Genomic DNA, 26,775 nt, shown 5'->3' with positions numbered 1-26,775 from the left:
CGATATTTGTCCAAAAATGCGTATCGGCAAGGCATGCGAAAATGATCCAGTTTTTAAAAAAAACTCCGGTCGATTTAAATAACATGTGTCTTGTGTTTTTTGTTTTTGATTGTTTCATTACATTTGGATATATGTGTCGGCTTAAATGATATTCATGAAGTAAGATAATGTACTGTGTCAAAGGGGGCAGGATATTATAAGATTTTCTTCATCCTGCTTCTTCTCAGGAATTGTGTGAATTTAAATTGTATAATTGTGATATAATTATGTATCGTTCTAAATGCACATCAATGAGTGAGATAAATAAAAATGAAATGAAAATGAATTCTTCTGCTGCTCCCTACACTCCGTCCCGCATTTTCCAGCACACCTTCAAAACATCCACAGGTCTGTGTTCTAACCGTTCAGAATTAAAAGTGAATTAAAAGTTACGGTAAAAATGTCAGCTGTGAGGGATTATTTTACCCTACAAAACGAAAAAGATGAAGAGGCGGAGTGTAAAACATGCCAGAATAAAGTCAAGCGTGGTGGTAAAGTTGTAGGACATTTTAAAGACTCTTTAGAATGAGAGGCTTTTTAGCACTCATCATAGATGAACACAGGAGAAGGCTGACACCTGAGCATCTTGAAGTGCTCGTCTTTGTTAGAAAGAATCTCCCCATTATGCTTGGACTTCAATTGTTTGCCCCCCCTGACTGGGGCAAACAATTGAAGGGAGTGTGTAGATTTTTTTTTTTTTTTTTAAAGTTTACACTTGTTCAAGAGCAAGTATTGATGCTGAGTTATAAACATTTTATCCCACTAAAGTGCAAAAACAATATCGGTATCGGATCGGAAGTGCAAAAACCTGGATCGGGACATCCCTAGTGTCTGCATCCTGGTGTCCAAAAAACACGGCAACATATAATCACACTCGCATACAAAACACTACACAGGTTTTAGAAACGTATGGTGTATAACAAATGTTTCTGCATCCAACACACTTTATTGCTGAGTCGGAGGGTAAGCTAAGCCTCATCTTAGGTTTCTGCCCTGAATTTGATCAGTATTGAGTGGTTTTGCAATGTTTACTTGAAAACATTTTAAAATGATCGCAACCATACAGAAAATACATTCATTTCACAGTTAATTTAATGCTATCATTATTCGTTTTTGATCGAGGCTCTGCCTTACCTGCCCTCACTGGTAAATTGGTAATATCAAAAATAAGCTACCGTGCTGCAGTACTAGATCTCCTCAGTCTCCACTTTGCTGCAAAGGCCCATTTTCTGTCTTTTGTCGAAGTAAACACACGAGAATCTTTCTCTCTGCTTATGTTAGTTTGCTCGCCCTGACTGATGCATTCAATGTAGCTTAATTTTCTCAGGTTTCCATCAAAAGGAAAGATGAATGTCGCAAACTGCAATAGGCAGTGCAGAGTAAAAGCGGTATATCAAGGGTGTCAAACTCCTTTTTCATTGAGTGTCACATCAGTGAACATCTATGAATATAAACGTATATTAACCTTACACAATTGTGTATGATAATTATATTTTTTACTAACAGATGAGTAACTTGATTAAAAAAATCATAAGTTATGGTTACAAGCAGATGTTTAGGTATTCATTTTTTATCACCAAAAAAAAAAATGCTTGGTATATCTTGTTGCATGATCAGATAAGTTTGTCCATCCATCCATTTTTTAGCGCTTATTCCCTTTTGGGGTGGCGGGGGACGCTGGTGCCTATCTCAGCTACAATCGGGTGGAAGGCGTGGTACTCCCTGACATGCAATTGCCCGCAGTACATTTTGTCTGTCAAAATAGCTCTTTCATGCTGCATTTTATTCACTTTATGTGGAGATGGGCCTTGAATTTGACACCTGTGGGGAATTTGATTCTCGGGGATAGTGAAGTGTGAAGTGAATTATATTTATATAGCGCTTTTCTCAAGTGACACAAAGCGCTTTTACATAGTGAAATCCAATATCTAAGTTCCATTTAAACCAGTGTGGGCGGCACAGTGAGCAGGTGGGTGAAGTGTCTTGCCCAGGGACACAACAGCAGTTACTGATGGCGGAAGTGGGGCTCTAACCTGGAACACTCAAGTTGCTGGCACGGCCACTCTACCAACCGAGCTATAGCGCCCGAAAAGACGGTTTCATTGAGTAAGTCAAAGGGTAAAATAACAATCTGGCACCGGCCCTCTTATCCAGATCCTCACCAGAATGTATATGTCCTGCTGAACCTATTTGAATCCATCCACTTTTTTTTAAATCAAATTAAATTATTACTATCAAATTAAACCATACTGTATACACCATATAATTTTAGGCTGTTTATTTGCGATATAGTTATACATATTATACAGTAGGTATCATTATTTTTAAAAATCCTTAAAGTTCATCAAGGCCAACAAAAGATGTATGCCCGCTTCTATATACATTTCCAAATAGCACAATACATTTACATGGTTATTATATGCACATACCTGAGCATAACTCATTTATAGCAAGATTATTCTACTTGAAATCCAGGCTTGATCCGTGAGAAGTAAATACAGCCTACATGTCAAAATGCAACAAGTCAGTGCAGTGAAGGAAAGCATCCACAGAGAAGGTCCTTAAAACAGTCCAACATGGGCTTAAGGCATACAAATGGCCTAAAACAAAACATTTTCATCAGTCATTATAGTTGCAGGTCCAAAGTAAATCCACGAAGTGACGAATGAGTGTCGTGTCCGACCAGCGGCTGTCTGCAAAACACAAGGCCCACTTGTGGACTGACTTTCCCGGGGAAGGAATCAAAGAGAGGCCCGGTTACGCAGCTCTCGTCCCGGCGGGTGTTGATGGCGCCTCAGTCCCCAGCTGCTCCTCCTCTCCTTCCTCCGCGTGATCCTCCCTTCCCACGGTGCGCGATCTCTGCGCGGCTCCGCGGGGCGACGCGTAAAGTCCATCGTCGCTCTCCGCGTGCATGCGATCCCACTGAAAAGCCGGACTGTGCGGCGGCGCAGCGGATCCCTGTTGCCGCGCCGTGCGGTTAGCGAACATCTGCGTGGAGTTCCACTCGGACGCGTTGGCGCCGACGGTCGCCGGTGGAGCCGTGACCCCCTGCGGCGGGGTCGGCTTGGACGGAGAGGACGCGCTGGTGGGCTTCCAGATGAGGCTGTAGTAAATAGCCAGGATGATGGCCGCTAAGGACACGGACAACACGTACGCGAAGACCGTGGCCAGTCTCACCCACTTCTTGTTCGTCTTCGCGGCCATCTTAGCCTTTTTGTCCCCGGTGTAAGTGGCAGGTTTGCCCCTCTCCATATTGGGCATGAAGTCCCGCTCTCTCATGTTGCCCCGGTTTTTTCCACGATGCCCCACCGCCCCCTCCGTCTTGAATGCTTCTTCTGATCCACACTACTAAAGAAGACAGGAAGGCAACACCAGTTTTTTTTTTTTGTATATATATATATCTAGACTGACTTGGTGTCAGAATGAAATCATGCGTGCAGCAGCGCAGCGTCTCATCATCATCATCAGCATCATCAGCATCATCATCAACACCGGCGAGCATCCGCAGGCTGGACGCGGCGCATGTCCCTAACCTGTCCACGACATGTCCACGAAGGCCCCGTACGTGCGACCACTCCGCGAGATGAGATGTGAGATATGAAAAAGGACGAGGAGACGTGACGGCACACTACACTGTGCTAGCCTGCAGATGAAGTGGCTGGCTCAGCTAAAAATACAGAGTAGGGGGGCGGGCGGAGACTCTTAACGGAGCTTATGCGCATGCGCAACGGCCAGGGAGGTAACCAATTTTACCAGGGATGATTAATCAACTGTTTTCGGGGTCACATTCCCAGAAAGCTAACAACTTGAGGGAGACTCATGTATGAATGTAAAACAAATAATAAAAATAATCAGTCATACTTTAGCTCACTTTTCTGACATGTAACTCACTTTTGTACAATTTTGGCAACTTTGCCTATTGTTTTTTTTTTTTTTAAAGGCCTACTGAAATGAGATTTATTTAAACGGGGATAGCGGGTCCATTCCATGTGTCATACTTGATCATTTCGCGATATTGCCATATTTTTGCTGAAAGGATTTAGTAGAGAACATCCAGGATAAAGTTCGCAACTGGAGAAAAGCCCTGCCTCTACCGGAAGTCGCAGACGATGACGTCACCCGTGTGATGGCTCCTCATATATTCACATTGATTTTAATGGGAGCTGTCAAGCCAAATTTCTTCTCCCCCCCCCCCCCCATTTACTTCCGGGGTCATGATTAATACAGACGTTTTGTTAACGCTATATTATAAAAATACAGACGTTTTGTTAACGCTATATTATAAAAAAAATTAAAAAACAATTTACAAACACAAGCTACGGGATGACATAAGAGGAAACGTGACCCCGGAAGTAAACGCGTCATCCCATAGCTTGTGTTTGTAAATTGTTTTTTTAATTTTTTTTATTATATAGCGTTTACAAAACGTCTATATTTTTATAATATAGCATTATATTTTTATAATATAGCATTAACAAAACGTCTGTATTAATCATGACCCCGGAAGTAAATGGGGGGGAGGTTTTTGTAGGGGGGAAGAAATTTGGCGTGACAGAGCCTCCAACAAAAACAGCTATTCCGACCGAGAAAACGACAATTTCTCCATTAATTTGAGCGAGGATGAAAGATTCGTGTTTGAGGATATTGATAGCGACGGACTAGAAAAAATAACAAGTTAAAAAAAAAAACGCGATTGCAATCGCGTTGCATTGAGACAGATTCATGTTTTTAGAGACATTTACTCGGATAATTCTGGGAAATCCCTTATCTTTCTATTGTGTTGCCAGTGTTTTAGTGAGTTTAACAGTACCTGATAGTCGGAAGTGTACGTCCAAGGCCGGGTGTTGACGCGCAGTGTCTCGGGGAAGTCGACGGCAGTTGTACGGGAGGCAGAAGCTCAATTTTTAACCACAATTTTCTCACCGAAACCTGCTGGTTGACATGTAGTCGGGATCCATGTCCACTCTGATCCATAGGAAAGTTTCACCTCCGTGAATTTTAAACAAGGAATCACCGTGTGTTTGTGTGGCTAAAGGCTAAAGCTTCCCAACTCCGTCTTTCTACTGTGACTTCTCCAATATTAATTGAACAAATTGCAAAAGATTCAGCAACACAGATGTCCAAAATACTGTGTAATTATGCCGTTAAAACAGACGACATTTAGCTGTGTGTGTGCGTAGCGCTCATATTCATAACAGTCCGTGACGTCAAGCGTACACGTCATCATTACGCGACGTTTTCAAGAAAAAAGTCCCGGGAAATTTAAAATTGCAATTTAGTAAACTAAAATGGCTGTTACGACAAATTTCTTCCCCCTACAAAAACTTTCCCCCCGGAAGACATTTGGAGTTAATGCTTGAAGGACCCCAATGAGGGTGGAAGGACCTTAAAGCAGCCCACATAGCTGCCTGTTTTAAAAGCATTATAATTGGCTTGATTGTCATTAGTGAAAAATAACGGTGAGGAAAAAATATTAGCAATCCAGCATGCTAACCTTTCAATCTATTTTTGCTTCGCTAATTTTGCAGCTGTAACCCTTAAGAGTCATATAACTTGGTATTGTTCCGCTCTCATTGGGGTCCTTCAGGCATTGGAAGGGCTTCCGGGGGGAAGGTTTTTGTAGGGGGAAGAAAATTGGCGTGACAAGGCCGTATTGACATGTGTTGCAATGTTAATATTTCATCATTGATATATAAACTATCAGACTGCGTGGTGGGTAGCAGAGGGTTTCAGTAGGCCTTTAATATTTATTTCAAACCATTACAATTAAACACAGGTTTTTTTGGGTTTTTTTTACATTTTGGCAGAGATATTTATGCAAGGCTTGAAAAGGAGTTGGATGAAGCAGATGCTTATAATATCCCAACCCCTCTCACTCATTCCACATTTAACATAAACAATATAATACAAGAACAATACTCTATAAACAAAAACAAGAAAAACCCCTGTACACTAACAATACTATGAGACAACACAAGACGAGACAAAACACACACACACACACACACACACACACACACACACACACACACCCACGCACACACACACACACACACACACACACACACACCCACGCACGCACATACACACACACACACACACACACACACACGCACGCACGCACATACACACACACACACACACACACACACACACACACGCACGCACGCACGCACACACACACACACACACACACACACACACACACACACACACACGCACACACACTCACTGACCATACACTTCTCTCCCATCGCTCTGTGCTGAGGGCATCACTCTCTTTCCTCCTCGTACTTCTTCAGTACTTCTTTTTTAAACAGTGTTTTAAATTGAATCATGTTAGAAGACATTTTTAACTTGTCCCCTAAGTTGTTCCACAGAGTGACTCCACGCACTGAAATGCACATTGATTTTAAAGTGGTTCTAAATTTAGGTGAATATAATTTGTTCCATCCATCCATTTCCTACCGCGTATTCCCTTAGGGTGACGGGGGGGTATCTCGGCTACAATCGGGCGGAAGGCGGGGTTCACCCAGGACAAGTCGCCATCTCATAGCAGGGCCAACACAGATAGAACTTGTTGTTTCCTCTTAAACTGTAACTATGGTGATCATCTCTGTCATGGAATAGGTTCTGTATATTGGATGGTAGAGAGTTTTGGGATGCCCTAAACATAATTTGAGCAGTTTTAAAGTTGATCACATCGTTCAGTTTAAGTTGCTTTAATTAGTGGATTTGAATGATATCTATAGTGAACATTGGACACAATCCTGATGGCCTTTTTCTGCAGAGTGACTAAAGGCTGTAGATGTGATTTATAACAATTTCCCCAGACTTCAACACAATAGTTTAAATATGACATAATAAATGAATGAAACAATAACAGCAGAGCATTGGTGTTCAATAAATGACATGATCTCCTCATCATTCCAACACATTTAGCAACTTTTGTCCTCAGGTAACTTATATGAGATATTTTCATCTATTACCACTACTAAGAAAGAATTTTGATGAACATATTTTATTGGTGTATCATCAATAACAATCCTGATCGGTATATTACTTTTGCAATTGCTAAAGAACATTATTTTGGTCTTATTTAAATTCAGAGACAATTTGTTTGTATCAAACATAGTTTTTAACTTTATCATCTCCTCAGTTACAGAAGACAGAAATTGTTTCACGTCATCACCAGCACAAGTCTTTTTTATAATTAGGATTGCAAAAATGATTTAAAAAAATGCTTGGAAGATGAGGCTAATGGTTGTCTTTATTGTAGCCTTCAAAACCCTCTAAAACTGTGATTCTTAAAAATGTTTCAGTGTTGTACCCCCTCTGAAAATGTATTTAATTCAAGTACCCCCTAATCAGAGCAAAGCATTTTTGGTTGAAAAAAAGAGATTAAGAAGTAAAATACAGCACTATGTCATCAGTTCTGATTTATTAAATTGTATAACATTGCAAAATATTGTTCATTTGTAGTGGTCTTTCTTGAACTATTTGAAAAAAAAGATATAAAAATAATTAAAAAGTTGTTGATGTCACATTTTGTTGTTGACGAACCCCAAGATGCAGAGAAGGCGGCAGGCATCGTGAAGGTAAACATGATTTAATTTAACAATAAAACAAGAACAAACAAAAGGGTACAAACAAAAGGCGCGCACAAGGCAGAGAACAAACTTGGCTGTGAACAAAAACTACCACAAAGGTTTACTGTGGACTAGAAACAAAAACACTTACTGTGACACGAAGGAACTATGACAAGAGCAGAGTAAACAGAAGTAGACCCAGCTCCAATGATAAGTATTAATGACATTGACAGGTAGTGGTGACAATAATCCAGCGCTGACTGGAGGGGAAGGCAGCTTTAAATAGTACCTGGCTGATTGACACCAGGTGTGGCCAGGTGCCAATCAGCCACAACTGGGGAGACTTAGCACTCAGGGAGACAAACACGAAACAAACAAAATAAGAGCGCTGACAGGAAACAAAGACAAACGCAGAAGAAAAACTAAAACACAACCAAACTGTCAGGGGCAAGCCTGACATTTGAAAAATAAACAAGTGATTCAATTATAAATAAAGATTTCTACACATAGAATTACGTAATCAACAACTTAAAGTGCCCTCTTTGGGGATTGTAATAGAGATTCATCTGGATTCATGAACTTAATTCTAAACATTTCTTCACAAAAAAAGAAATCTTTAACATCAATATTTATGGAACATGTCCACAATAAATCTATCTGTCAACACTGAATATTGCATTGTTGCATTTCTTTCCACAGTTTATGAACTTACATTCATATTTTGTTGAAAAATTATTCAATAAATATATTTATAAAGGATTTTTGAATTGTTGCTATTTTTAGTATATTTTAAAAAAATCTCACGTACCCCTTGGAATACCTTCAAGTACCCCCAGGGGTACGCGTACCCCCATTTGAGAACCACTGCTCTAAAACATCCCCCAAACCCTCCATCAATGTTTTGTATACACTCTGTAAGTCTATATATAATGTAGTAACAGACAATGTTCAATATTAACTGAATTTATTGTATTTTTATCATTTTAAACAGATTTGTTCTGTGCATTGATTCCCGTTTCCATATCAGCGCACTTCCGACTTCTGGCAATGCATGTGTGTTCTAAATTCTGCAAACCAACAGGACTGTGTTTCAATCATGGCAGACTTATGACTTCTGAACAAACATGTTTAACGGGTGGGTCGCATGGTGACGCGTGGATCGTTCTCCCAGCAGGCACTCCGGAATGATTTATTTGCATAAATTATGGGAAACAATACAAAACAAATGTGCATATAGCACTGGAGGCTAAAGGGATACCTACCCAGGAAAAACTAAGGCAGAACTTAGCGCAAGAAACAGTAAGAGTTGCCTGAGAACGAACAAAAGCTCCAGGATGAGTGAGGCGAAAAGGCAGGACTAAATAGCTCTCTGTTTGGTGCCCAGCAGCAGGTGAGCGTGCCGAACACTAATCAGGGGCAGGTGAAGACAATAAGCACCAATGACAATCAAAACACACAAACTAAAGGGTGCTGAAAACATAACTGAAACCACAAGTGAATCACAAACTAAATGAACGTAAACAAACTATGATCCGGTCAATGGATCATAACAGTACCCCCCTCCTAAGGGACAGATTCCAGAGAAAAAAAACACAACAGAAAAAGTCCAAAGTCACGGGAGGGCGGAGGGGGAACTTGGAGGTGGTTTGCCGAGCTAAGTGTCCCTGAATTCACCGGGGACAAATCAAGTGGTGGTGACGAGTGGAATGCTGCTGCCGCAGGTGAGGCGGGTGACAGCGGAATGGCCACATGTGGCCGTTAAGAAGGCGGACTCGAGTGGCCCTAGAACTTCAGCAGCAGTACAGTTCTACGCCTAAGCCCCGGGCGTCGCTGCTCTTGGCGCAAAAAGCGTCCACGAATAGACCATTGCGGGAGGCGCTTGCGGGCGCCTGATGGCTGCCAATGCGGCAGGCCAGTCGGAGGTCGCGGTGGCGACGACGCTGGAGATGAGGGGAGGCAGCGCTGTGGGACGGCCCACCAGAGATGAGGAAGACGGAGGTGGCACCGTGGGAAGGCCCGACGAGGACGAGGAAGATGGCGACACCATGGAAAGGCCCGCCAGAGACAAGGAAAATGGAGGCGGTGCTGTGGGAAGGCCCATCAGAGAGGAGGAAGATGGAGGCGGCCCCGTGGGAAGGCCTGCCAGAGACCAGGAGGATGGAGGCATGCGCTGGAGCTAGCCGAGGTGCTGGCACAGGGACCAGCCGGGATGCTGGCACAGGGACCAACCATGGAGCAGGTGCTGGCGAGGGGACCGGCCATGGAACAGGTGCTGGCGCGGGGACCAGCAGTGGAGCAGGTGCTGGAGCAATTATGGCTCCCACCTGTTCCCAATTATCAATCAATCAATCAATGTTTACTTATATAGCCCTAAATCACTAGTGTCTCAAAGGGCTGCACAAACCACTACGACATCCTCAGTAGGCCCACATAAGGGCAAGGAAAACTCACACCCAGTGGGACGTCGGTGACAATGATGACTATGAGAACCTTGGAGAGGAGGAAAGCAATGGATGTCGAGCGGGTCTAACATGATACTGTGTATAAATTACACAATATGTTACTGCATATGTCAGCAGACTAATTAAGAGGCTTTGTTTGTTTATTTACTACTAAAATAACCTTTATTTGAAAAAGTAAAAGAGTCTTTTTTCAAACCAAAAAAACCACAACACCATGCCTTGCTTATGATAACATTAGTGGTTAAAGTAAACAGATGAGATAGATAAATATCTTTATGTGTCATAATTATATGTTAAACTTTGGAAAACACTTAATTTGGTTCAGAGAACTTGCCACAAATGCGCCAGGACTGAAACCTACAATATATGAATGGTTGACCCATGATTACTTCTGTAAACACTGTTGCATGTGTGTCTGCATGTGGGTCAGATTGCGTTCACATTAGACATTCCATTTTTTAGTAAGGGGAACGACTCCATGAAACGATCAAATTTGGCGATCAAAAAAATCTGAATTGGACATCCTACCCTGCAATATGAACTTAGCCAATGATCGAACCCGAGAGCCCTTTTAACGTGACAAAGCAGCTTTTAGCTATTGGCACAAAAGCAAACCAGCTATTTGGCATTTTGTTTCCATGGAGTACTGAAAATTAACCGAATTGTGACGTTAAACCACGTACGTACTGAATCGTGATTTTTGACATGCTGAATATTTGGGATGTGATTGGTAGAAACACCAAAAACAACCTGATTTTTGGACAACATTAACTTCTAAAACAGATTAGTGTACCTACAATCAAACTGCTATAAACACATTACTGTCTGAGCAACTAATCGATTAAATTGTGCACATTGAACCTTCAAGCTGTGCTCTTTCAAAACGGAGTGATCGGGCGAAGTAGGTCGGTTGATAGAGAGGCCGTGCCAGCAACTTGAAGGTCCCAGGTTCACTGCCATTGTGTACTTGGGCAAGACACTGCTGGGTGTATCTTGCCAAAGGATCTTGCCACTCGCATTGTTGACGTCACGCTTAACTTCTTTACACAGCAAACCAGTTGAGACTCAAGCAACAGCGCCTCTGCTGGCTGCAGCCAAATAGGGCACTCCACTTTGCCTCATTTGTTGCTTTAAAAAGAATAATGTTGGATGAGTTTCTGGTGACTAAACACTCTGAGCAGGAAGTGTGTCTACTTTCAATTAGCGTGTTCCTTAACTTTCTCAGTCTTTTTTGCCACTCGTGTCAGCTTTTTGAACCATGTTGCAGGCATCAAATTCCAAATGAGCTAATATTTACAAAAAATAACAAAGTTTACCCGTTCAAACGTTAAGTATCTTGTCTTTGCAGTCTTTTCAATTGAATAAAGGTTAAAAAGTAATAGCAAATAGTTGTATTCTGTTTTTATTTACCATTTACACAACGTGCCAACTTCACTGGTTTTGGGTTTTGTAAAAACTTACATCCGATCCATCTTTTTCTTTCTGTTTACTTCTAAATAGGTGGCCTCATGTCTTATTGTATGTCTCATTGTATTGTCAAGTATTACAAACGTATTTTGACTTGTATAAACAATGTGCTGAAACTACCGCTGTTGGGATTAATTTAATTGTCTGAATTGCAAATAATACTAAATAGGAGACAATTCAGATATTGTAAATGATGTTCCACATAATATTATCTGTGTTAACCCTGCAATGAGGTGGCGACTTGTCCAGGGAGTACCCTGCCTTCCTCCTGAATGCAGCTGGATGGATGATTTACATGTACATTCGAAAGTACTACCTACAACATATTTTTAGAGTTGAGGGATTATTTAAAAAATTTAATAGTCAGGGCACGAGGATTGATTTATTTTTCTTCTTGAAATGTTACTGACTCAGTTTGCTGTAGGCTGCTAGGTTTTCGTGCACTTGCCTGCTGCATCTCCTGTGTTGAATATAATTAAGGACTTGTCTTACCTGCACATCATCCTCCTGTCTCCTGCATTGTTCAATCACAACGACCGGAGCCATGCGAGTCCATGAAATGTCAAAATATAATTTAGACGCCCTTGGTCTGCTTTTTGTTTTACGTGCTTGCCCAAGTGCAGTAAAACTGCTTCCTGGTAAACTTGTTGTAAGGCCCGTCCACAGGACCCCACCCTTCACGTAAAAGAGGGAAGCGTAACCGAAAAAAAAGAAACAAAGCCATCATAACCACCTTTCGACACACAAAAACAATAAAAGTGTACAAAAATATGAATATTGGCATCGAAAACAGCCACATCAAATATTGTATTTTTTCAATGTTTGTCTTTATTTGTTGCAAAAACTTGCCTCGGTGCCGATACAACTTTTTCTAAATAGTCTATTTTTTTTTTTCGATACCAAATCTTACTGGCAGTGTTCTGGCTCCATAATTGTTGCTAATAGAAGCGAGCACAAAGAACAGGGTGAAAGGTTGGAGCAGATGGAAGCCGAGAGAGTGAGGTCAGCATGACTTGACCCAGCAAACATGGAACTTGGAGCCAAGCTGTTTGACATAAATGGGGTGCTTACCCCAATTAAACCAGGGGAAAACATCCTGGATCAAACGCACCACTGTCCATCGAGTGAGTCACATTTTAATTTTGATCATGACACATGTAGCACATCATGCCTGTTATTTTAACTACAGTACATATGCTGTATAGCTAGCTGTGTACAAACAGAACATAAAATGTGGGCTAATACTTTACAGATACTGTATTCTGATTGTTAATGTTTTTCAGTCAGTAGAGATTGGTGTCCTATCACAGTGATGTGCATTACAGACTCAAACAAATTTTGTGCTGACATAGAAGCCAGCTTAGCTCTTGGCGTAGTTAGCTTTTACGGCTACTACCGCAGCATGCTGATATGTTACTACGTTACAAAAAGAGTTTGTCATTGTTTGCTCCTACAATAATAATGCAGCTACAATTTGGATATTATACAGGTTACGGAATGTATATTAAGTATCGGTGACCGTTTTTGAATACATTTTAAAGCGATTTAGAGATAGAATTGATTGCTTACATTAACTGCATTGGGATAAGTCGATTTTACATGTTAGATTGCAAAAAATCATTAAAAGAACATATTATTTTATTATCTCTCATAATGATTGTGAATGATAATAAAAAAAATGCAGTTCCACTTTAAATCTAAACTTTAATGTAAATCTAAATAATTTATATGTTAAATCTAAACCTAAATCTTAAATGTAAATCCATCCATCCATCCATCCATCCATCCATCCATCCATCCATCCATCCATCCATCTATCCATCTTCTTCCGCTTATCCGAGGTCGGGTCGCGGGGGCAGCAACCTAAGCAGGGAAGCCCAGGCTTCCCTCTCCCCAGCCATTTCGTCCAGCTCCTCCCGGGGGATCCCGAGGTGTTTCCAGGCCAACCGTGAGACATAGTCTTTCCATTGTGTCCTGGGTCTTCTCCGTGGCCTCCTACCATTCGGACGTGCCCGAACACCTCCAGTGTTCGGGTGACATCCTGACCAGATGCCCGAACCATCTCATCGGGCTCCTATCGATGTGGTGGAGCACCGGCTTTACTTTGAGCTCCTCCCGGATGACAGAGCTTCTCACCCTATCTCTGAGGTAGATTCCCACCACTCGGCGGAGGAAGCTCATTTGGGCCGCTTGTACCCGTGATCTTGTTCTTTCAGTCATAACCCAAAGCTCATGGCCATAGGTGAGGATGGGAACATAGATCGACCGGTAAATTGAGAGCTTTGCCTTACGGCTCAGCTCCTTCTTCACCATAACAGATCGATACAACGTCCTCATTACTGCGATCTACGAATGTAAATATAAAATATAAATCTAAATCTTAAATCTAAATCTTAAATCCAAATCTTAACCTAATTGTCAGTGCTACATTTCTGCTCAAGTGTAAAGATGAAGATTTTTAGAAATGCCAATTTTCCACCTATACGAGGCCTCTCAGCCGCACCCAAATCTCTGCTTGTCACTGCACGACACTCCTCCATCTTTCATTTTTTACTGTAGAACAAGGAAACTAGACAAATGATGAATGATAAATTAATGTCAATACAGTTAAAAAAAATGTGTGAGTGTTCATGGTGTGTTCATAAAGTAATGGTTGAAGGGAATAAGAGGTAGAAATGGATGGATGGTTGAAAACAAGACGCTCAAACAGCTGATCACTTCAATTCAACTTCCTTCTCTCTTCACTATTAGTATTATTTTGCATATTCCGGGAAACCAGTGTCTTCTACAGTGGACTTTTAATTTTGGTCTGTTTTTTTTGGTCAGAGTTATAGGAGCGCTATGCTGTTTTTAAGGACTTTTGGCAAAAAAGCTAATCAAAGATCATCTCTATAACAACACTCTAGCAGTTGTGTCAAACTTGTTTTCATTGAGGGCCCCTTTGCAGTTATGGCTACTGTATAATCACGTCATAATATTATTACACAATTGCCTGTATATATATATATATATATTTATATCATCCTGATGATTAAGGGAACCCCTCATGAAACAGTTCTGTAGAGATGAAGTAGTCTTGTGAGTTTTTTCCACACATACATATATACTGTATATATATATATATATATATATATATATATATATATATATATATATATATATATATATATATATATATATATATATTTATATCATCCTGATGATTGAGGGAACCCCTCATGAAACAGTTCTGTAGAGATGAAGTAGTCTTGTGAGTTTTTTCCACACATACATATATACTGTATATATATATATATATATATATATATATATATATATATATATATATATATATGTTTGTACATATATATAAGTAAGATAACAAATTATCTTTTTGGACTGGAGCCTGCAATGCCTCAGACTGGAAGTCTCTCCAGAGAGTGGCGAGGACGGCGGAAAAGATTGTCAGGACTCCTCTTCCTCCGAACCAGGAGGTCGAAAAAGGCCGCTGCCTGACATGGGCTCAGAAAATCTGCAAAGACTCCTCCCACCCCCACCAAGGACAGCTTTCACTGCTGGACTGTAGGAAGATGTTCCGCAGCCTCCGAAGCAAAACCTCCAGGTTCTGTAATAGCTTCTTCCCTCAGGCCGTGAGACTCTTGAACGCATCATAACTATCCCCTCAATTCCTCCCACAATGGATTAACTCGCTGGAATAAAAAGACAATACAACATACATCCATAAACCTGGATGCAAATGCAAAAGTGCAATATATTTATCTGTACAGTAATCTATTTATTTATATCTGCACCTTATTGCTTTTTTTTATCCTGCACTACCATGAGCTAATGCAACAAACCTTTGTTCTTATTTGTACTGTAATGATCAAATTTGAATGACAATAAAGGAAGTCTAAGTCTAAGTCTAAGTATGTTTGAAATAAACTGAAACTGAACTAAAGTATAAATAAAAAAGTTGTACAAACGACAACTGACTGCATCTGAAAAAAATCTATAGCAACAACTTAGTGACATAAATCCTATCACATTTAAAATGTGTACCTGCCAAAAAAGAGATGATTTAAACTGGTGCTTTGAGGAAGGCCTCAGGTATGTATAGCACAAGTTTGAAACCCAGAGATGTGGTTCATATTTTTTTTTTCACACACACTACTGAAACACTCTTGTACACACTACTGAAATGATTTCTCTCACACACAGTACTGAAATTCACTCACACACACTACTGAGACACTCTCACATAAACATCTGAAAACATATTCTCACACACTAGGGTGCATGCAAGGATTTCAGTAGTGTGTGTGAGGATCTCAGTAGTGTACATCAGAAGTATTTCTGAATATTGTCCCTAACAGCCCCTCATACAGCTGTACGTCGTATGTAAACACAAGACTTGTTTCAAACATTATTCTATACTTTAACTAAGTGTTCATTATTGTGTAGAACTATCTTTACCATAGTGAGATGTCTAGCAACAGTTCTCAGGAAGGATTAAATTTCTTTTGTCAGCTAAATTTGCAATTCATATTGTTTTGGGTGTGACCTTGTGTATACGTCTGTTTGTGCGTGTGTGTGTGTGTGTGTGTGTGTGTGTGTATGTGTCTGTGTTTACGTGTCCGTTTCCAGCAACGACGCTTCATTACAGTGCTTCTTTCAATCAGCGGAGATAGCAGTAGAGTGTTATCTCCATGTTCACATAAATTACAATTTTGCCAACTTTGTTGCAAGAATAATGAACAAGAAAAGGTACTTTTTGGACCCCCCGGTGGTCAAAGACTACATGGTTAAAGGAGAAAGGTTCACCCTGTGGTCAGAGGTGAGTGCATATTTCAAGAAAATCTGACATATTTTTGTAATTTTTCAAAACGTTTAGATATTATTAATTGTATTGAAGAGTTTCTACAATGTGTGCTTACAAAAGCAATCCAATATGTTTAGATATTGCCATTTACTTCAACATTTAAAATGACTTGCAAAACTATGCACAATTATCGGAGTGTATCACTTTCCTTATTTATATTTAAGGACTGTCAAAATTAACAACTTAACTTATGTGATCATTCACTAAAAATCATTGCATTAATCATGGACACATTTGCATAAAGCATGCTATTTATTTTGACCTACAAGCTCCTTTACCTTAACAACGACACAGTCATTGATCAGAGCAATGCATACTTCAGTACAACAATGATTTAGGAGACTCCGACGGTGTGCTTACTGGCAAATTCTACTGCAAAATACAGCCTGAAAGAACTTAAGATACAACTGTTACTAGTGTTTTGTGCAAGTTAATTGTTTAAAAACGTTCCTGGCTGACATTCTGACCATAAAATTACATTTGTGTACACATATTGGGCTTTTCCTAAGCAACATTTAGTTATGCAAGCAAGTAATGACTTGTGATTATTCATTATTAACCCAAATTCCAAAATGTGATTATCCATCCATTTTCTACCGCTTGTCCCTTTTAGGGTTGCTGGGGCTGCTGGAGCCTATCTCAGCTGCATTCGGATTAATCTGATTTAAAATAATAATTATTTGACTAATATATTTTACTTACTGGCTATGAGTAATCACATGTTCTATACTTTTATAATAAGGATGCATTTTAAAGGGCATTAATTATGCAAAACCAACTTTTTTTACCTATTGGTACCTGTTTTTGTGTATTTAGGATCTGCATGGAATCTGCATACCATTTCAAATCAAACCATAGACGCATGGAGTAGATATTTATAAAACAATTTTGCCTTCATTCATACTTCCTCCAAACAAGCTGTTCGGAATTCACCCCAAATTGTGAAGCTTTTCCCAATTGTGACGCCATAGGATATATCCATATATGGTACAAAATGTACCCAAAGTGCTTTGTGCAAGTCGGCCATTGTAGTCCGAGCTGTAGTCAATTATCTCCTTGTATTTCTCTATCTTCTTGTCATGGGGCAGACAGGCTCGTACATGCACATGCATCCTCCGATGTTGCCATTTCTAAAACAAAGTAAAACGCATAGGTCTAACTTATATCTGTCAGTAGACTCCATATGGAAGCGCTTAAAACTACAACATGGCTGACGAGGAGAAGTGGACCCAGGTAAATAAGACAATCCACAAAATGCCGCATCCTGAAGATAACAGATAACAGCTTGAAAACAGTCCGTAAAACATGATCCATGCAAAATGTTGACCAAGGAACCACCATTACATGCTATTTCGCCACAAGGAAGTATTTTAATGTAGAAAAACAAACATCAGAATACCTCTTTAAGATTTCCATTGACAAGACCGAACAAGATTTCTTGAAATCATTATAACTGTCAAAATGTCTCCACCAAGGACTCCACCAAGACTGTTCCTGTTACTATGAAGATGGACATGAAAGGATTTTACCTTTACTGGACAAATCAAAGCAAGGTAAGACATGTACAAAGTGTGCAATAATATATCTGCTGCCATTGGAGCAGAATGTAATAAAGTACGTTTGTAGCTTTCAGTGCATGTTTTTGATGCAACAACCAATAAGTGAGAGCAGTGCTCATGTGAGCTGCATTGCATCGTACGGTGCCAGCTGCTTGTGGGGGTTATTGATTGCCGCTGATCCTGGCCCGCCGTCCTGCTCGCACGATGAAACTCAGCTGCGATGAACTCGATGGAGAGCACTATTTGTCTTTGTTGATCTCGCTCGCTTCCGCTCTCCCTCTGTTGCAGCCGTACTTCAGTTTGTTTGCCACATCATAAATCCAGTGAGGCCCACATCAAACGCATGCCCACCTCATGTCTCAAAGCTGCAGCCATACTAGGACGCTTTTGTGTGAAACACCAGCACAATCCTATTGTACATGAAAAAGCCCATAGTCTAGTGAAATATTATTTCTCAAACTAAGTTTTATCCACATCGTCGGGCCGTATATGGATTCGTGCCTGGGTGCTGAAGAACAAATGACTGTCTGCTTCTTGTTTCTAGGAGACAACATTCTTGGATGTTGCTACAATCAGAGACACCAGAACAGGAAGATATGCTAAACTTCCCAAAGTAAGTATTGATTACAGCAAGGTTTCTTAACCTTTTTGACGTCGGGGCCCAACTTTTCCTCTAAGTAGGGCCATGGACCCCACTTTAATCAATTTATGTACAGTTTACAACATTGTCAAATGATATGAACCCATGTGTTAATCACAAATATTATTTATTTAACACATAAACCTTAGGCTTAGGTCAGGCAGATTAGAAAAACAAGTACTTGCCAAATATACTGAGTAACTAGGGACTCATAAATAAACACATTTACATACAATTATTTAGTGCTAAAATAAAAACAAAATATTAATGAATATTTTTCATAATTACACTGTGAATCAAATAGAAGCACAAATGAAAATGCAGCTTCACCGCTTTGGTCATCATTTTCTGCGCCTAAGAAACTTCTCTATGACTTTAGCACCAAACTTCTTCCGTTGGTTTAGTACAATGTCAAGAGTATGGCCAAATAAACAACAGGCGCCATTACTGCTACCAAGGACGAGTGCGGCTGTGCCCCGATGCATGCAATTGCTGTAGTTGATGAAATAATCGAAAGTAATACGTACAAACCCCGTTTTCAGATGAGTTGTGAAATTGTGTTAGATGTAAATATAAATGGAATACAATGATTTGCAAATAATTTTCAACCCATATTCAGTTAAGACAACATATTTGATGTTCAAACTGATAAACTTTTTTTTTTTGTTGAAAATAATTATTAACGGCAACACAAGACAAAGAAGTTGGGAAAGCTGGCAATAAATACCGATAAAGTTTAGGAATGCTCATCAAACACTTATTTGGAACATCCCATATGTGTGCAGGCTAATTGGGAACAGGCGGGTGCCATGATTGGGTATAAAAACAGCTTCCCAAAAAATGCTCAGTCTTTCACAAGAAAGGATGGGGCGAGGTACACCCTTTTGTCTGCAACTGCGTGAGCAAATAGTCAAACAATTTAAGAATAACTTTCTCAAAGTGCAATTGCAAGACATTTAGGGATTTCAACATCTATGGTCCATAATGTCATCAAAAGGTTCAGAGAATCTGGAGAAATCAATCCACGTAAGCGGCATGGCCGGAAACCAACATTGAATGACCGTGACCTTCGATCCCTCAAATGGCACTGTATCAAAAAACGACATCAATCTCTAAAGGATATCACCACATGGGCTCAGGAACATTTCAGAAAACCACTGTCACTAATTACAGTTCGTCGCTACATCTGTAAGTGCAAGTTAAAGCTCTACTATTCAAAGCGAAAGCCATTTATCAACAACATCCAGAAACGACGCCGGCTTCTCTGGGCCCAGGATCATCTAAAATGGACTAATGCAAAGTGAAAAAGTGTTCTCTGGTCTGACGAGTCCACATTTCAAATGTTTTGGGGAAATACTCGACATTGTGTAATCCGGACCAAAGGGGAAGCGAACCATACAGACTGTTATTGATGCAAAGTTCAAAAACCAGCATCTGTGATTGTAAGGGGGTGCATTAGTGCCCAAGGCATAGGTAACTTACACATCTGTGAAGGCACCATTAATGCTGAAAGGTACATGCAGGTTTTGGAAGAACATATGCTGCCATCTAAGCGCCGTCTTTTTCATGGACGCCCCTGCTTATTTCAGCAAGACAATGCCAAGCCACATTCAGCACGTGTTACAACAGTGTGGCTTCGTAAAAAAAAGAGTGCGGGTACTTTCCTGGCCCGCCTGCAGTCCAGACCTGTCTCCCATCAAAAATGTGTGGCGCATTATGAAGCGTAAAATACGACAGCGGAGACCCCGGACTGTTGAACGACTAAAGCTCTACATAAAACAAGAATGGGAAAGAATTCCACTTTCAAAGCTCCAACAATTTGTTTCTTTAGTTCCCAAACGTTTATTGAGTGTTGTTAAAAGAAAAGGTGATGTAACACAGTGGTGAACATGCCCTTTCCCAACTACTTTGGCACGTGTTGCAGCCATGAAATTCCAAGTTAATTATTATTTGCCCCAAAAAAAAAAAAAGTTTATGAGTTTGAACATCAAATACCTTGTCTTTGTAGTGTATTTATATAGTTCTAAACATACTCAAGCTCATAAACTTACAATAAAACATACTTTTATATTGTGGAAGTATAATTTTGTTGCCCTATTTGGGCATTTGCTGCTACATTCCTGCAGTGTTTAGTGACCAGCAGGTTCTCAAACACGCACTCCACAGCACAATAAATGTAAAAACAAATACACAGAAGGAAACCATTTTTTTGGGGGGTGAAAACCTTTATCAGCTTTGGACCAACAATCGCTGACAAATGATGACTTTTGTGTGAAGTATGTCAACTGTGATGGCTGCCTCCAATGTGCTTTTGTGGTTGTTTCCCCATATTTCTGCACAAAGACTCAGATTTTTGGTCGAGAACATCCATCCATCCATCCATTTTCTACCGCTTGTCCCTTTTGGGGTCGCGGAGGGTGCTGGAGCCTATCTCAGCTGCATTCGGGCAGAAAGTGGGGTACAGCGTAGACAAGTCGCCACCTCATCGCAGGGCCAAGGTCCAGAACATATTTTGCTTCATTAATTATTGACATTGACAAATATACATCTTTATGTTGTATAATTTTTACATATCATTTCCAGTTAATTTTCTCATTTATTATTACACACATGTGGTTTATTTTACTCTTTCAATGTCTAATTGTATTTGACGTTCTCTACTCTTATCGAATTGCATTATTTTTGTTTTACTGAGATTCAAAGAGAGTCTGTTTTTGTCAAAGCATTTTGGAGATTGAATAATTTCTCCTGTTTTTATTTGTATTGGCTTCTGTGTGTTCTCTCCTGAACAAAACACAGTGGTTGTGTTTTGGGGGAGGATCCCCACATCTGTTGTCCCCTCCAAGGTTTCTCATTGTCACATTGGGTTGAGTTTTTCCTTGCCCTGATGTGGGATCTGAGCCAAGGATGTCGTCGTGGCTTGTGCAGCCCTTTGAGACACTCGTGATTTAGGGCTATATATACTGTAAGTAAACATTGATTAATTGATTGATTGATTGATTGATTGTATCGTGTCTTGACCTGACAAAAGACTTTGTAGTTGTTGACTCTCCAGTGTTGACCACAAACCTAAACTTCCCATACTTGTCTTCTTTCCGGGCTTTGGGGAAAGTGATGTAAAAACTTTCAACAATTCTCACGGGTGGAGCAGCCTCATGCTGAACAACAGGGCATTTTTACATGTCGAAAAACTGACAAGGAAGCGCTGCTGACATGTAGCATCAGCTCGAATTTGTAGCAGTCATGGCGCTCTGTGGTAACATGAGTGTCTTTTGACCAGTCGTTGAGGGGATCGCCTGAAACGGTGTTGATTATACTCACTTTCAACTCTGTTTTGATACAGTATTGTCATTACTGCCACACGTGGTGGAAAAGTGTATTACAACTCAGTGCCGCTACGGCCAATAGAGACCACAGCTGAGAAACAGATATTTTTTGGCGCCTCTCTAGGGGCGCTGGTGGCCCAATAGGTTAAGGTTAAGCCGTAAGGCAATGGTTCTTAACCTTGTTGGAGGTACCGAACCCCACCAGTTTCATATGCACATTCACCGAACCCTTCTTTAGTGAAAAACATTTATTTATTTATTTATTTTTTTTCAAATCCAATACAAAGTTATATGTTTTTGGTAATACTTTAGTATGGGGAACACATTATAAGTAACAACAACTTAATTTAGAGTTATTTGGACACTAGGGGAACATATTCTAAGTAACAAAGATTTAATTCAGAGTTATTTGGTTAGGGTTAGGGTCAGGGTTAGAGCCAGGGTTAGGGTTATAATAGAGCCATGCCAAATAAGGCATTAATCAGTACTTAATAATGACTAGTTTAGAGCCAATATGTTACTAATTTGCATGTTAATAAGCAAGTAATTAATGGTGAATATGTTCCCCATACTAAAGTGTGACAATGTTGTTTTTTACTGGTGCACAAGATGAACCTTGTTCGGACAACAAAACCAACACAGTGCATAAACTTACAGCAAATTACACACCTGCAAATCATTAAACTGTTGCCGTATTCGTAATACGCCGATGGGGAGAAGTTTTTATTCATACGATGAGTCGGACCCAGGTTAAGAACCACTGCCCTAAGGTTAAGAAACACTTGATTACAGTAAAGTCCAACATGTGATTCATTATTGAAGAATCTCTGCACACATGCAAATATTTACCTGAAGCCTCTTTAGTATGAGAAACATATTTGCATTGCAAATTCAGCAATGGGCACATGAAGCAGCATTCCCTCAGTCCATAAACAGGTGCACACACACACACACACACACACACGCACACACACACACACACACACACACACACACACACACACACACACACACTCACGCACGCACACAGGCACGCACGCACGCACACACACACACACACACACACACACACACACACACACACACACACACACACACAGCTCAAGCTGAGTCATCCTTTAGAGACGCTTTACAGTGTCAGCATCTTTTTCCTTTTTCCCCTCTCATCAACAGCAAAGGGTTTGTGTTCTTAGTTTTTAGTAGTAGTTGTTTATATGTGGTGGAGCAGTGAGCAGTCATCCTCATCTTTCTTAGAGGGTTCACTGAAAGGTGAAATCTGAGTGTAGGGAGGTTAGTGATAACAACACTTGAGCCATTTTGGGAAGCTTTGTAGATGATGTCATCACTGCATATAAATACTGTTCCGCCCGAATGCAGCTGGGATAGGCTCCAGCTACCCCCACAACCCCGGGAGGGACAAGTGGTAGAACATGGATGGATGGAATCAGTGCGTGTGTGTGTGTGTGTGTGTGTGTGTGTGTATCCTGTTTGCATGTCCAGGTCATCAGATTTGCATGTTTAGAATGATTTTGCACTCAGGTGTTCAATCCCTGCAAACGATTCAAAATAAAACCGTCTCTGAGTTGTTTAGGGTATTTTAAAACATTTTTTCCACAGTACATAATAGAAGTAAGCAGCATGGTGGAGCAGTGTTTAGTGCTGGTGCCTCACAGCGAGAAAGTCCTGCTTTTTATTGCCGTTGCTTGGGGTCTTTCTGTGTGGAGTTTGCATGTTCTCCCCATGACTGCGTGGGTTCCCTCCGGGTACTCCGGCTTCCTCCCACCTCCAAAGACAAGTGAAGGGAATTATATTTATATAGCGCTTTCTCTAGTGACTCCAAACGCTTTTACATAGTGAAACCCAATATCTAAGTTACATTTAAACCCATGTGGGTGGCACTGATAGCAGGTGGGTAAAGTGTCTTGCCCAAGGACACAACGGTAGTGACTAGGAAGGCGGAAGTGGGATCAAACCTGGAACCCTCAAATTGCTGGCACGGCCTCTCCACCAACCGATCTATACCACCATGCACCTGGGGATAATAATAACAATAATAATAATAATGATAATAATAATGGATTAGATTTTATATCGCGCTTTTCTATTATTAGGTACTCAAAGCGCTCACAGAGAAATGAGAACCCATCATGCATTCACAACTGGTGGTGGTAAGCTACATTTGTAGCCACAGCTGCCCTGGGGTAGGCTGACGAAAGCGAATTTGCGCCTACGGCCACTCCGACCACCACCACCTATCATTCATTCACCAGTGTGAGCGGTACCGGGGGCAAGAGTGAAGTGTCCTGCCCAAGGGCACAACGGCAGCGATTTGGATGTCAAGAGGCGGGGAGCGAACCTGCAACCCTCAGGTTTCTGGCGTGGCCGCTCTTCCCACTACGCCGGTGGTTCTCAAATGGGGATATGCGTACCCCTGGGGGGTACTTGATGGTATCCCAAGTTGTACTTGAGTTTTTTTGAAATATTCTAAAAATAGCAACAATTCAAAAATGTCACAGTCAGTCTGTCTGTTTTTCTCTGTGTGTCTTTGGGAGAGTGGGCGTGTTTTGGGCGTAGGCTTGGCTCCAGCTCTCAGCCTGACACAGCTGATCCCAGCACCCTAATCACTCACCTGCCTGCCATCGACTCATCACCTGCAGCCTACAAATGTTTGGACTCCACTCGGCGCGATTGCCAGATCGTTTCACCTCTGCCTTCAGTTCCCTACTTGCCGTGTGTGCCTGCCTCAGCCTGCTAGTCTCGGCCTGCTAGCCTCGGCCTGCTAGCCACAGCCTGCTAGCCACAGCCTGCTAGCCTCAGCCTGCTAGCCTCAGTGTGCTCTCCTGGACTGCAAAGCCTAGGACTACAAGCTGCCTCGTTTTCCCTCAGGTTTTATTAATAATAACCCTTGAACACGATTTCAGCTTGTCTTTACTGCATTTGGGTCCACCCATTTTACCCCCCCCCCCCGTGACAGAACGATCTGGCCATTACAATGGACCCAGCAGATTTTGACCGTGTGAGGGAGGCCCTTGCCAATCAAGGACAGCGTTTGGGAAACCATGACCAACTATTACAAAAACTTATTGACCAGATGTCACGCGTTTCCACCCAGCTCACAACTCTCATCAATCAACAAGCTCAACCACAACCCGAACCACCTGCACCACCTGCACCCCATGCTGTTCCTGCTGCAGAGCCACACATTCCCCCGCCTGATAAATATTCTGGCAATCCTAGCACCTGTCGTGAATTTTTAACTCAGATCCAGCTTGCTTTTGAAGCTCAGCCCTCTCGTTTTGGCCGTGAGGCAGCCAAAATTGCTTATATATCCAACCTGCTACAGGGGCCCCCTTTGAGTTATTTTAATGCCCTTCGTGAGCAAGGATCCCCTGCAGTCCAGTCCTTTGCTGCACTATCTGCAGAACTGAAGCGGGTCTACGACCACCCCATACGAGGGCAGCAAGCAGGTCAGCAGTTGTTGCGACTTCGTCAAGGGAAACGCTCAGTAAGAGAATTTGCCTGTGAATTCCGGTCCCTAGCTGTGGAGTCCGGCTGGAATGACCAGGCCCTTCTCACTGTCTTCCAGAATGGGCTTAGTCGGGTCATTGGAAGGGAGATTGCTCTGAGGAATGAGCAGTTGTCCTTAGACGAAGCTATTACAGCAGCTATCAACATCTCAGACCAGATGACCCAGTGGCAAGCTGACCCCGTTTCTTGCAGGTCATTGGAACCCTCCAGCTTTAGACCCGGGTCGGCCGAGCCCAATTTGCCAATGTGCAAAGCCTTAACCTCCAGTTCCCCTGTTGAGGAGCCCATGCAGGTGGGTCGGGCTCACCTTACACCTGAAGAGCGCCTCCGCAGAAGGAGGGCAGGGGTGTGTCTCTATTGTGGTCAACCTGGCCATTTCCTTGCCACCTGTTCTTTGCGGCCAAAAGAGTAGGCTCACCAGTAACAGTGGGGGTTCTGGTGAGCCAAGCTGTCTCCTCCCCTAAGTCCCTATGCCGTATGCAGTTTTCTGCTAGTCTCCGTTGGCAATCTCAGTCCATGTCTCTCCTTGCTCTGGTGGACTCGGGGGCGGATGAGAACTTTTTGGACGCCGACGTTGCTTCCCAAATGGGCATTACCATCGAACCACTTCCCTCACCCTTACAAGCCAATTCCCTGACTGGTCGACTCCTTGCCCGTGTCACTCGCCGATCCGAACCTGTGCACCTCCTTGTCTCTGGTAATCATCTTGAACAAATCCAATTCCACATTATCTCTTCTCCTCATGCTCCTGTAGTCCTTGGTCAGCCCTGGTTAAGACTTCACAATCCTCACATTGACTGGTTTGCAGCCAAAGTGGTGAGCTGGAGCTCCTACTGTCTTTCCACCTGCCTGCGGTCTGCCCGCTCCCCTGCTGAGGACACAGTCTCCCCGGTTGTTGCAGAGCCCCCAGACCTGTCCAAGGTTCCCTCTGTCTACCATGACTTAGAAGAGGCCTTCAGCAAGCAACATGCACTGTCCCTCCCTCCGCACCGCCCTTATGACTGTGCCATTGACCTGCTTTCAGGAGCTCCCCTGCCTTCCAGTCGGTTATACAATCTGTCACGCCCTGAGAGAGAGGCGATGGAAAAATACATCCATGACTCATTGGCTGCAGGCATTATTCGACCCTCATCTTCCCCACTCGGTGCAGGTTTTTTTTTTGTGGGTAAAAAAGATGGCACTCTACGTCCCTGTATAGATTTTCGAGGGTTGAATAATATCACCATTCATAACAAATACCCACTGCCTTTACTGGCATCTGCCTTTGAACCCCTCCAAGGAGCAACTGTGTTTTCCATGTTAGA

The 26,775-nt window shown here is 41.7% G+C and overlaps 2 protein-coding genes across 7 annotated transcripts in view; one reads left to right on the top strand and one right to left on the bottom strand.

The window, feature by feature from the left end:
• The window catches only part of LOC133549726 (putative transmembrane protein INAFM2), a 118,137-nt gene extending 114,418 nt beyond the window's left edge, over positions 1 to 3,719 (bottom strand). For all 6 annotated transcript variants that reach the window (XM_061895444.1, XM_061895447.1, XM_061895448.1 and 3 more), the window contains exon 1: positions 2,469 to 3,719. In XM_061895444.1, coding sequence (XP_061751428.1) covers positions 2,797 to 3,318 — 522 coding nt within the window. In that variant the 5' untranslated portion in view covers positions 3,319 to 3,719 and the 3' untranslated portion in view covers positions 2,469 to 2,796. The remainder of the gene's footprint in view (positions 1 to 2,468) is intronic.
• Positions 3,720 to 16,222: 12,503 nt separating this feature from the next.
• The window catches only part of plcb2 (phospholipase C, beta 2), a 77,443-nt gene continuing 66,890 nt past the window's right edge, over positions 16,223 to 26,775 (top strand). Inside the window, exons 1-3 of the mRNA XM_061895439.1 lie at positions 16,223 to 16,373; positions 17,894 to 17,971; positions 18,522 to 18,590. Of these exons, the coding sequence (XP_061751423.1) occupies positions 16,290 to 16,373; positions 17,894 to 17,971; positions 18,522 to 18,590 (231 nt within the window). The 5' untranslated portion in view covers positions 16,223 to 16,289. The remainder of the gene's footprint in view (positions 16,374 to 17,893; positions 17,972 to 18,521; positions 18,591 to 26,775) is intronic.

The sequence above is a fragment of the Nerophis ophidion genome, linkage group LG03 (genome assembly GCF_033978795.1).
Source record: "Nerophis ophidion isolate RoL-2023_Sa linkage group LG03, RoL_Noph_v1.0, whole genome shotgun sequence".
Classification (NCBI taxonomy): Eukaryota; Metazoa; Chordata; class Actinopteri; order Syngnathiformes; family Syngnathidae; genus Nerophis; species Nerophis ophidion.
Note: the sequence above shows the minus strand (reverse complement) of the source record. Positions and strands in the feature narration are given on the sequence as shown.